This window comes from Atractosteus spatula, chromosome 10, assembly GCF_055471065.1.
Source record: "Atractosteus spatula isolate fAtrSpa1 chromosome 10, fAtrSpa1.hap1, whole genome shotgun sequence".
Lineage (NCBI taxonomy): Eukaryota > Metazoa > Chordata > Actinopteri > Semionotiformes > Lepisosteidae > Atractosteus > Atractosteus spatula.
This window is the reverse complement of record NC_142715.1, coordinates 30507478-30520497: the sequence shown is the minus strand read 5'-3', so window position 1 is coordinate 30520497 and position 13020 is coordinate 30507478. Positions and strand designations below refer to the sequence as shown.

The following is a 13020-nucleotide window of genomic DNA, read 5'->3' as shown; positions in this document are numbered from 1 at the left end:
TACAGTACTGGAGCTTCAATCTAAACTGAAGAACATTAGGGTTATATCCAATCCTTGCTTAATTTTTTACTCTCAGTTGCAGAATATTGCAAACACATTTTTCTTCCATCTCAGATATACCACCACACTATGTTCTATTTTGTCTTTGTTGCTGAACAGTTGGTCAACGCGTCTTCTCTCGTATTGATTGCAGTAACGCCGGGGTATTTAAATCCAAAAAACTTCAGTATGACCAGAACTTGGCAGACAGAATCCTGACCAGGCCTAGTGCAAATGATCACATTACTGTCCCTGCACTGGCTTCCTGTCACATTTCGTGTCGACTTCAAAATCCTCATGCTCACATACAAACAGGGCTTGGCACCTCAGTACCTGTCTGAGCTACTATTGACCGGCTCCCCACCTCGCAACCTTCGCCCACTGTTTGGGGTCACAAGTGAGAAACCGTCCAGCAGTCAGAGAGAGTTTGTTTGGAGTAACGGAGCCACTTCCCCTGTTTCTCTGCAAAATTATTCATACTTGTATTTATAAAGTATATAAAGGGTTAATTGAAAATTTTAATTGAAATAAAATTAAAGTATATAAAGGGTTAATTGAAAAAGCTTTCAGGAGAGCAGAGTGAAAACAGAAAAACCCACTCGTGTGTAACAGTGTTGTGAGTTCAGTGAAGTGTAGTTGCAGTGTGGGGGAATTGTCCTGTTCAGTCCTGTGTGTGTTACAGAGTGTGAGACAGTTTTTACACGGGACAGCGTAACATCACCTGTAATGAGCGTAGGATGTACGAGACTGAGAGGAAGATCCGCGTTACGAGCTGCAGTACTCCTGTCCTATAGATATCTCTGGAAATGCCCCCATATTTTTTTACTAACTTTTAAGAAAATAAACCTTTAAAAAAGGTTTAAAGATCCAGTGTGAGTTTATTCTCGGCGCGCGTCTCTGAATACAGCCAGCATTGGAAGGGACCTTCGTGACGTCACCACGGCCAGGCTGTGTGGAACTCGCGGTGCAGGAAGTTGACTAGGGGGGTTGTGGGAATTGTAGTTCGTAAGTAGTCGCTATTGCCTGGTATGCTGAAGCGCTCAAACAGGGTTACACTTAGAGCAAACTTCCTGCCTCCATTAGGAATTTATTTAAATAGCCGTGGGTGAAAATACCAGGCTCATATAACTGCTGTGGTACCGAAATACAATATGAGGTATTAATAAATATTTATATATAAACTGTAGGCTCAAAGAAGCTTAAAGAAGCTGAAGAGATATTAGAAAATGTAGTTCACACTGACGAAGTTCACTTGTATTTAATACAGTCTCGTTTTAATAAGTTTCCCTGTTTCTCTGGTAAATCCGGGTTTTACTGCTCATTTCAAAGAGTTTTCATTCTTTACATTTCATTAGTGTGAAAGACGCGACCCCGTACTGGATACAGCGCATAGAAACTGGACGGACCTCTGTTCACGACTATAGACACTCAGGATAAAGAGTTAATTAACTGTAATTAATGTCATGAGCTGTAATGAGTCCCGGTGTCGGAGTAACTGTAACTGATAACAACACAGACAGTATTATATTAGTGAGAGTAACAGTCAGATCAAATATTTTCTAATAAAATGGGACATCACCCGACTAATCCATTACTGTTATTTTAAATTGTTTTCTTGAGAGTGAAGTAACGGGCCTTTTTAATCAGAAAGTGTTGCTGTAAAAAGCAAAGTTCCCGGTTTTTATACTCGTCCAGAAACTCTCCCCGCTCTGACCTCTCCTCCAGGTTGCTTCTAATGTGTCTGTTCTGGCGGGTTTCTGTCTAAAAACACGTTATAGGACTCCCGTCTCATGTGGAGACACGTGTGGGGTCGTGTCAGGGCAGAAGTCCCACATTGTAAACCAGTTTAAACTGGGACTGGGTACAACCCGGATCAAGACAAGAACTGAGAGATTCATCAATCAGTTTCAGGACTCTATCCCATTGGTGCCCTTTTCTATATCTCTGTCCTGTTTCCTAAAAAAACCCACTAATACCCTGTGTAGGAAAGAAGACTCGCTCGTCACTCCTGTTCTGTCCTGGTGTTGCAGTCAGGGGCGGGTTAATGAACACGCAAGATTTGAATTTGAATCCCATTGATACTATATAGAAGGACTTGAAGATTGTGGCTCAGGATGCTCCCTATCCAACTTGACAGAGTTTGATGGGAAACACTGGGCAAAAATCCACACAACCCCAAAACATAGGAGAGTTCAATAAATAAGCTCTAATTTCAATTCCAATCCAAAACACAATGGAAAAGCTTGTCAAAGCATCTCAAATGAAAAGGTGTCTGGTAAGACGAAGGTACAGACTGTGCAGTCAAGCAGTGACTTTTACACTCTGAAAATTATTGAAAGTGTATGAGTCTCAATGTTTATAGTTACTTGAATTTGTGGGCGGAACACAAAGTACAGTGTTTTAACATTATTGTATGTAGGTATGGAATCTCCCCCAAAATAATACAACTAAAACCTATATTATATTGTCATACTTCGTCATATGAAGTTCTTGATCACAAATTGTAATTTCTCGACAGTAGGGAAAATAAGTTTACTCTTTGCTGTCACCAGACTCTAAGAGGTATTGTGTATGTGTTGATTGGTTCTAGTGTTCTGTCAATTTGTCTGGGTTTCTCTATCATTCTGATCTACACAAACAGGAAATAAAGTGCACCGTTATACACACGTAGTATGTCTTTGCTGTGTGTACTGGTTATAGAAATTCGCCTTACTTCCAAGAAGTCACATGATTCAAAACACCTTCCAATTATGGTCTGAAGAGTGAAGCAGATCTACTTTGAAAGATCGGTAGATTGACCTCATGATATGAGTACAAATGGTTTCTCGTGTTATTTTCCTCAGGCAGTGTTCTGATTATTTTAAAGCACACAGCATTCGATAAGCAGAAGAAGCTGATGCTGTGATGCCCATTAACTTTGTTCTACAGCTTTTTGTTTAAAACTTAAAGTGTTCAGTTTAAGGGTGGAATGAATTTGACTTTGTTCTTAAGCCACTAACGTGTCACTTTGGCTGTGTGCTTAGAGTCACTGTCATGTTGGAACATGAATCTTCACCCCAGTCTTAGGTCTTTTGCTGACTGAAGCAATTTCTCATCAGGGATGTGCCTGTATTTGGCTCCCGGAATCTTTCCCACTATCCTGCCAGGAGCTTCAGGCACTGAGAAAAGGTCTTTGAACAATGCTGCCACCACTTTGCTTCCTTGGGTACAGGTTGTGCCAGACATTGTGCTTTCAGGATAAAGAGTTTAATTTGCGTTTCATCAGACCAAAGATGTTTTCAGTTTGCCTGCTTATGTTGCCTTTTTCTCAGGAGCACAGCCAGGCAAACATGCTGAATTTGAGCTGTTTCTGAAAGCATCCACCCAAAAATTTCAGTATGTAATTTTTACTCATATATATTCCTAAAAAGTCCATAGGCTTTTATTTCATTTGTATATTAGAGCAATAACATGTTAGAATAATGCCATACAAACTACCGCAATGCTGTTTTAATTGAATAATAGTTCTTCTTTTCTTCTTAAAAAGGTTAGTGGTTTCCAATTCTCTGCAGTTGAAACTGTTTCCAAGACATGAGGGATGTACTGTATGCTGACTTCATGAATTTGCTCCTCCCCTCAGTAAAGGGTATAAAAAGGAATTTTGCTTCTTACAAGAACTAAAGTCTTTCAGATTCTGAGACTGAGAAGAGAACCCATAACTCCTAAAACTTTTCTACTTTGGTAAGCTCAGATTCAGATATTCTGGTTTTATTTTATTCTTATTCTACCTTGTGATCGTTTCATATGATATAAATTTAAAAAATAAAGCAAATTTTATTCTTATTCTTTGCTCTTTGAATTTTTCCATTCATAGATTTTAACATGTACAGTATGTTATTTTAAGATTTGTGAATACTTTAAAAGTAAGCATTTACTTGCAAAACAAAACTGACCGACTTAATGTCTTACATATACAGTACAGTACCTTTTCTGACTTACTTTGAGCTTTGAGATATGTTGGATGATTTTATTTTTTACAGCTATAAGGTATTGCATACATTAATACACTTTTTCCTAATCTGGAGCCATATAGTATATGCTGATGTTAAAAACTCCCAGCATCCCTTTATTATTACAGATAAAGGCTAAAAGGCATGCCTAACTATCCCTATACAATGCATGAAAAGAGGTCACTTTTAAACTTTTTAAAGTTTTAAAGTTTCTAACAAACGTTCACGAGGGATAATATAATTAAGATGGATTTTCCTTGTATAAAGTTTCAAAATACTATATGAAATTCTTCTTAGTTTGGTATTTTAATAAAATGTGAGCTTCAAGTATGTGCACAAACATACACTGACATACATGTACATGTCTGAAGAATGTTTGTAGAAGTGTTTAAAAATCTAGACGAAGAATGCCTGCTCATGTCTTTGTGGTCTAACAGCCATGTTTCATGCCATTTCACTGGAGATGTGTAGTTCTCTGGTACAAATTTGTCTAGCATCTCTGGGGAGACTAACTTAACGTCTCTAAACCTTCCCAGAGCATTGAATGTTTAGGACCAGATACCCAGTTTCCCAGATGTTAAATGTGTTATTTTTTATATTTATTATCTATATTAATTTATTATCTGTGTTATTCATTATCTCCTCTGAGACTATTTGATGTTTTGTTCCTTTAACTTCCTCTTCTACCTGAAGGACATTTTCATTAGAATCCCCAAGCTCTTCTCTCTGAGGCCTAGACTCAGGTTTCCATATTTCACCTAAAAGCTCTCAATTCACATTTTACCATCTGATGTCCTTCTAACTGTGTGCCTCAGAAACTGTTGCCTCTCAAAATGTTGCTCTAGTGTTAGGAACCCCTGGTGGATAGATACAAGGATCCTGTGCAGACGCAGGAGTGAGTAGCTGACAAGGCAGGCGAACAATCCAATCAGATAGGCAAGTTCCTGATGTGTACAAAGGAAAAGGGTGTATCAGTAACCAGGAAGAGCGATAGAAGCGATAGAAGCGAACAACCCAAAGCAAGAGGCCGTGGTCAAAAGGGGTAAGTCGTAATCTGGGGGCAAACAGTCCGAGACGAGAGGCGAGGTCCAAAGTCAAAAAGGCAGAAGGGGAGTCCAGAATCCAGAATAAATTAATTCTGTCTTATTAACAAGCATTACCGCTATATGAGGTACGGGGGGAAAACGCCAGGTAGAGCTCTCAAGGAGTAGACTCAATACGGAGCAGCGGGAAGCAGGTCAGGATGGTATAAATAGCACGGTAGAGCGTTTGCAGGTGTGTTAACGTGTACACATCAGATTAAGATAAACTGTACTAAGCTTTGCATTATTTACTAAACAAGTTAATTAGGAATATGATTCTGAAATATACCTATTTAACATGTGAATATGAAATAAATATGCTTCTGCAGGAAAAGTAGATGGCAGTTGTTTTGATGTGCTGGCAGCTGATTACTAACAACATTGCTTTTGTTTTCCTGGGTCAAAGTGTAATGAGTTATGCTTTCGATCTAGTATTAACCCAATTCCTTGACAGTTTTGTTGTTTTTCAGCAAATGTGGGGGGAAATATGATTTATAAAAATGGGATTAATTTAAAGAGAGGTATTCCTGTCACTTAAGTTTCCTGAAAGATAAGAATGACATATTACTGCCCCTAGCCCTTAACTTCAATTAAGGTAATATAAGGACTTAATTAATTAAGAATTAAGTAATAATTACAGGTTTGCAGGATTACAGTGGTACAGGATTGATGCAATACTCCTTATCATTTCAAAAGGTAGCTTTTTTGAACACCACTACCTTGTCCTCAACTGGCAACTGCACAAAAGAAGAGAGATATAAATCAATCTCTTATCTGCAGTAAGGAGTTAAGAAGGGAAGGGAAGGTTTTGGGTTGAAATCCCAGGTGAGATGCTGTGATTCTACTCTTCAGCAAGATACTTCACTTGAACTGAACAAGTAAAATATCTGTAAGTCACTTGGGAGAAATGTATTAACCAGACAAATACATTATTTTATACGGAAAATTGTCACTAGAAGGATGTGGACCTGTTCCATGGTGCCCTCTTGTGGTCTGTATTGAAAATTAAAAGGCTGACTTCCAAGCCAGGTGGAAAGTAGAGATAGATAATACTTTATTAATCCCGTAGGGAAATTGATGAAAGTACAGTTAGTGAAAACAAAGGTGAAGGTTCATCTGCTGTCCTTGTGTCACAGGGGAGGGAAATAATCACCAAACATCCACACCAGATCTGCTTCTTATTTCATTCCTTGGCATTTGTCTTGGATTTACTCTGACACCTGGCCCAATCCATGTACGTGGAAGAAGGAGTCTCATGACAGAGGAAATACATCAAGAACAGACATTGACATTGTCGGTGTTTGCTGAATCCGTTCATAAAGTTAAAATCAATTACTCATTGGGAAAAAATTGCTGAACCTCTACACGTAGTTGTGATTTGCAAACCCTTGCAAATAATTGTATGTGTTTATCTTTTCTAGGATCCAGAATAAGAGTTCTTCAACAAGCTCAACTTAGCTGTTCAGCAAGCTTACTGCAACAGTTTACAGCAACAACAGAGGTTTATTTTTTCTATTGAATTATACTCATCGATGGCATATTTCAACGCACATAATTCTAATGAAAAGTAAGAGACTTGTATCTCTTGTTGACTATAAATATTTATGTTGTTTCATGGTGCATTTGCTATTTATAATGAGGTATGTTGGCAACTATGGGTCAATTGCAACAACCTAAGTGCTCACTTTAATTGAAATTGGTGTGTATAAATGTGAACTCAAAGGCATTTGACTGAAACAAAATGTAAAGAAATGTGCAAGAACTGAATACATTTTCATAGCACTGTAGTTACAATGAAATTCCAGCAATTGTTTATTATTATTCATTATTTAAGCACCTACAGTAAGATGGCTTCTGCTTTCTCTAAGACAAGCCTATGTGAGTATCCCGCAATGACATACTCACTAAATTCAAACGTGCATTAAGATGTGAAAAAAAGAAATTGAACAATGAAAATGAAAGACTTGAAGCTCTCGTGAACCTTTATGTTAAAAGAACCATGTTTTTTTGCTATGTTCTCTAAATATTTGCTACTTCTATATTCATTTTGAATTTTTTTTAATTTATTTTTTAGGAGAGCACAAAAAGAAGAAAAATGTGCACATCCACATCATCTATATAAAATCATTAATGAAAGTACAGTGAAAACACATGGATCACCACAAGTTTACTTACTAAAGACAAAAACTGAGGATCTTAATCCGAAGGGGATGATCAGAAGGTGTACCTTTGGTAAAAATGACCCAAGGATCAGAAACAGGACAATAATGATGGTTGGAGCCACAGGCTCTGGGAAATCCACCCACATTAATTCAATAGTCAATTATATCCTGGGGGTTAAACAGGAAGACGACTTCCGGATTGAAATTATAAATGAGAGCATAAAGAGCAAATCTCAAGCTGAATCTCAGACCACAGCAGTTACTGTTTACAAAATCAACAAACAAGACAATTTTAGAGTTCTATTTTCCCTGACTATAATTGATACTCCAGGGTTTGGAGACACTAGAGGGATTGAGCAAGACAGAATTATCACTGAAAGTTTGCGCGAGCTGTTCAAATCGCCACGGGGTGTTCACATGATCGATGCGGTGTGCTTTGTGGTCCAGGCATCACAAGCCCGTCTCACACCTACCCAGAGATATATTTTTGACTCTATCCTGTCAATATTTGGAAAGGACATCGAGAAAAACATCATGATAATTGTAACATTTGCAGATGGAAAACCTCCTGCTGTTCTTGAAGCCATAAACGCTGCAGCTATTCCTTGTATTAAAGATAAGAAGGGTAAACCGGTTCACTTCAAGTTCAACAACTCTGCCCTGTACTCTGTTTGTAACAGCAAGAAACAATCCAGTAAAGACAGCGATGATGATGATGACAGCTTTGACGAAATGTTCTGGAAATTAGGTGAAAAAAGCATGAAAAGATTTTTTGAGGCAGTGAATGAAATGGAGCCAAAGAGTTTGCAGTTAACCCAGGAGGTTCTGAAAGAGCGCAAACAGCTGCAGGCCTGTGTGGAGGGACTGCAGCCCCAGATCAATGCTGCATTAAATAAACAAGAGGAGCTCAGACGGACTTGGCAAGAATTCGAAAAAAACAAAGACAAGATGGAGGAAAACAAAAATTTCACTTACACAGTACCGGTATCAGTGAAGGAAAAGAAGGACACGGACCATTACTCAAATAACTGCAACCACTGCAAAATGACTTGCCATGACGACTGTTCCTGGGCTATTGTCCTAAAATGGTGTGATGTAATGGAGGACTCTGAATGTACAGTCTGTCCTGGAATGTGCAGTGTGGACCTGCATGTCAGAGAAAAAGCAAACTACATCCAGACAGTAAAACATGAGAAACGCACCTATCAAGAACAAAAAGCACAGTATGAGCACGCGTGCGGGGCTACGATGAATGCAGAAATGGTGTTAGCAGAATTGCAGCGTGATTTGGATGAAACCGAAAAGAAAGTCGAGATGTTGCTTCAGAAATCACATGAGTGTGTAAGCAGATTAGAAGAGATTGCGTTGAAGCCCAACCCTCTGTCTGCAACAGATTACATTGAGCTCCTGATTTCCAAGGAGATGGAGGAACATAAACCTGGATTCAAGGAGAGAATTGGAAATCTTCAGAAGAAGAAGGAACAAGCTCAAATAATTCAAAGTGTTCAGAGCCTGTGTTGTGACTGAAATCTCCCCATCTCAACTGAAGACATCTCTCCCCGAAAAGAAACCAAGCCCCACTTTTCACAGACTGATCATTAATGTGTAGGCATGCATACAGAAATGAACCTGGTTTAGTGAAGTTTAGTGTCATAGAGAAGGTCAGGCTCACTGACAGTTTCTTTGCCCTGGTCATTCCTTACAGTGGGGCTAATAGTGGAGTTGGGATATTTATTGTTCCAACTTCAACAATGTTTGTTTTTTATTTCCATTTTTTTAATAAATTAAAACACATTATTTCCATTTTTTCCAATTTGTATTTCCTATTTTTTAATCAATTCAAACCATCACATTGTACTTATCAAGATGGAGCCAATTTTAAAAATAGATATGAATAAAAAACATTTCAAAATGCCTGAAATGAAAGTCGTGTTTTTGTGTTCATTGTGAAAGTGAAGCCTGGATGCATGACTGGCTCACAAATAAGAATCAGCCCAAGAAGTCGTGTAATGATGGACAGAAGCAATAAATGACACCTGAAGAAGCTCCACAGCCGACACATTAGGTCTCTTTTCTTTTCAGCACAGAATAAACCCTGTTTATAAACCTTCCCCTGTTCCTTCAAAAGCAGTAAGAATCACTGACAAGCAAGAGAAGACTTTGTGACATCAGTCGATGTGAAAATTGAATAAGGCCAGTGGTAGCTTTTGTCCCAGGTGTTCGACTGTTCTCCTACCAAAATGGTCGATGTGTCAATGTGGACCTGGGAGTTCAATTAGGACAATGGCAGTAAACTTTGCATTGTTTTTTGTAAGCACCCATCCATTAACCGCTGGGGTTTCTTTCTCCATTTTGACTGGTCTCACTGCCTTTTCACAAAGACCAAGACAAAACTAAAGAGAGCATAAAAAAAATGATTTGATAGTTTAGTTCTCATACTTCAGGGCCGCGAGTATCAGAAATAAATGAGATGAGACAGAATCCACCACATTAGCTGATAGACATTGTTTCAGAGAGACAGGTAAGATGGATTTAGGGGGACGTGGAACACTATACTGTATATATACAGTGGTGTGAAAAAGTGTTTGCCCCCTTCCTGATTTCTTCTTTTTTTGCATGTTTGTCACACTGAAATGTTTCAGATCATCAAACAAATTGAAATATTAGACAAAGATAACACAAGTAAACACAAAATGCAGTTTTTAAATGAAGGTTTTTATTATTAAGGGAAAAAAAATCCAAACCTACATGGCCCTGTGTGAAAAAATGATTGCCCCCCCTGTTAAAACATAAATCAACTGTGGTTTATCACATCTTTGGAAAGCTGAGTTCAATTTCTCTAGCCACACCCAGGCCTGATTACTGCCACAATCAAGAAATCACTTAAAAAGGACCTGCCTGACAAAGTGAAGTAGACCAAAAGATCAGTCTGAAGTAGTCAAAAAATTCAGTGTGACAAACATGCAAAAAAATAAAGACGCCCGCAGGAATTTGTGAGAATTGTAGTTCGTAACTAGTAGCTATTGCCTGCTGTGGGGAAGCGTTCAGACAGGGTTACACTTAGAGCGAACTACCTGCCTCCATGAATGTATTTAAAACAGGCGTGAGCGAAAATACCAGGCTCATATAACTGCTGTGGTACCGAAATAGAATGTGAAGTACTAATAAATACATATTTATATATAAACTACAAGCTCAAAGAATCTTAAAAAAGCCGGAAGTGATATTAGAAAACGTAATTCACGCTGACGAAGTACACTCGTTTTTAATAATAATAATAATAATAATAATAATAATAAAATAAGTCTCCTCTTAGTAAATTCCCCTGTTTCTCTGGTGAATTCAGCTATTACTGCTCATTTCAACGAGTTTTCATTCTTTACATTTCATTAGTGTGAAAGACGCGACCCTGTACTGGATAAAGAGCATAGAAACTGGACGGACTTCTGTTCACGACTAACTAAACTCAGTATAAAGAGTTAATTAACTGTAATTAATGAAATGAGCAGTAATGAGTCCCGATGTCGGAGTAACTGTAACTGATAACAACACAGACAGTATTATATTAGTGAGAGTAACAGTCAGGAGATAAAATCTTTTTCTAATAAAATGGGACTTCACCCGACTACTCAATTTCTGGAAATATTAACTGTTATTTTAAATTGTTTTCTTGAGAGTGAAGTAACGGGACACTTTAATCAGAAAGTGTTGCTGTAAAAAGCGAAGTTCCCGGTTTTTATACTCGTCCAGAAACTCTCCCCGCTCTGACCTCTCCTCCAGGTCGCTTCTAATGTGTCTGTTCTGGCGGGTTTCTGTCTAAAAACACGTTACAGGACTCCCGGCTCATGCGGAGACATGTGGGGTCGTGTCAGGGCAGAAGTCCCACATTTTAAACCAGTTTAAACTGGGACTGGGTACAACCCGGATCAAGGCAAGAACTGAGAGAGATTCATTAATCAGTTTCAGGACTCTCTCCCACTGGTGTCCTTTTCTACTGTATATCTCTGTCCTGTTTCCTAAAAAACCCCACTAATACCCCGTGTAGGGAAGAAGACTCGCTCGTCACTCCTGTTCTGTCCCGGTGTCGCAGTAACTGGGACTGAAGCAGACGGAGAGGAGACGCGCACTTCCAGAACTTTCCTTCCCGCTCGGCCCTTCCCCTCCTGAGGAAAGAACATCTTCCCACACAAACAGCCCGTTTCTCTCGGAAACACTGGCAGCCCACAACACCCACAGCACAGGGAGCGTTTTCACCAGCTGCGCCGCCACACGGACACCAGGACTCCCCTCATCTGCAGAAACACCAGGGAAGAGCCTCCGCCATCCCTCCCAGCCCACAGGAGATTCCCACTGGAAGGAGCTGGCGGAGGATTCCCAGTCATTCCTGGGATTTCCAGGAAAGAAGCGTCTCCTCACCTGGGAATAAAACAGCACTGAGAGGAGCTCGAGCGCTCAAACTCGGAGAGTCGCTCAGCAACCGGCGCAGCAGCAGTATCTGGAGGACGAGCCGGAAGCGGGTTTTGGCGCCAGTTTTCTCTTTTATTATCAGCTCATGAGAATAAAGTATATATAAAATATAAAACATAAAAGTCAATTTCTCTCCCTTATCTGTGGTAGCCGTTTCTGCCTGGGAGAAAGAAAAAAACATGCTCTGGTATCTCACCGTTTCAACTTTAGATCTCAACATTATGACTTTTATGATTCGTAATTGCGAGATATAAAGTCATAATTGCCGGACAAGACGGAAGCGGGTTTTGGCGCCATAATTAAATGACTTCTTTCATCATCACATTTGTTTTCCAACAGCGTTTCAACATCCTTCTACACAAGCGAGCGGTGTGTTTCTGCAGCTGCACTCCGGCTGGAAGGAGGTAAAAACGCTCTTTTCTTCCAGAAAGGTCTTTTTGTCCAAGCGATAAGCTGGAATAATGCGCGCAGTGTTGTTGACCATTATGCTAAAGCGCCTTTTTCTCTTCCTTAAGACCACACCATGAACAGAACCTCTAAAACAAACACTAGAAACACTTTGAAAATGAGGCACAAGCTCCCGCTGTGATCGCAGACAAAGCCCGGCCACCTCACGGCTGTCCTGGCCCACAATGCCTGTCGCCTGCTGGATAAACTGGATAAAAACTCACATTACTGTTATAATTATATACATATATTCTGTTACATACATATATACAATTTCAGAATTATATCCAAAAAGTATTCATGACATTTATATATACATTATAAAACACAATAAAAATACAACATTAATTTAAAATTACTTTTCATAACATTGGAAACAAACGGCTGGTTTTCAGTGAGTCAGATCTCTTACAAGGAAGAGATCAGTGTTTCAGTGGAAAGTCCTCACTCTGTGTCCAAGAAGTATCCAATCTTCCTCTCCTGCTGGGAAAGACTGTGTGGATCAGTGACTGACCTGCGGCAGTGTCTGTCTCTGTCTCTCTGTCACTTGAATAACACTGCCTGAGCTCCTCCATCTCTATTTTGAATCTTTCTACAGTCTCTTTCAACTCCTCAGTCTCTATCCTGTATTTCTCTTATGTCTGCAGACTGTGTGTGCTCTTGTGTGACTGCGGGCTGTGCGTGCTCTTGTGTGTCTGAGGGTTATGTATTCTTGAGTGCCTTCAGGTTGTGTGTGACTACGTTGTGACTACTGTGTGTTCTCTTGTGTGTCTGCGGGCGTGTCTGCGGGCTGTGCGTGCTCTTGTGTGACTGCGGGCTGTGCGTGCTCTTGTG

The 13020-nt window shown here is 39.5% G+C and overlaps 1 protein-coding gene across 1 annotated transcript; it reads left to right on the top strand.

Moving 5' to 3' along the window:
• The first annotated feature begins 3707 nt into the window (after positions 1-3707).
• Positions 3708-9136, top strand: LOC148827896 (uncharacterized). Its single transcript, XM_088926399.1, has 3 exons — positions 3708-3759; positions 6532-6677; positions 7185-9136. The coding sequence occupies exons 2-3, from the start codon at positions 6643-6645 to the stop codon at positions 8797-8799; spliced, it is 1650 nt and encodes a 549-aa protein (XP_088782525.1). The 5' UTR covers positions 3708-3759; positions 6532-6642; the 3' UTR covers positions 8800-9136.
• The last annotated feature ends 3884 nt before the right edge of the window (positions 9137-13020 follow it).

What these genes read in the sequence shown, in the direction of transcription:
- LOC148827896 (XM_088926399.1), top strand. Translation starts at nt 6,643, where the DNA reads ATGGCATATTTCAACGCACATAATTCTAATGAAAA. An exon ending in GCACATAATTCTAATGAAAA is followed by an intron (nt 6,678 to 7,184) that starts GTAAGAGACTTG and finishes TTTATTTTTTAG; the next exon opens with GAGAGCACAAAAAGAAGAAA.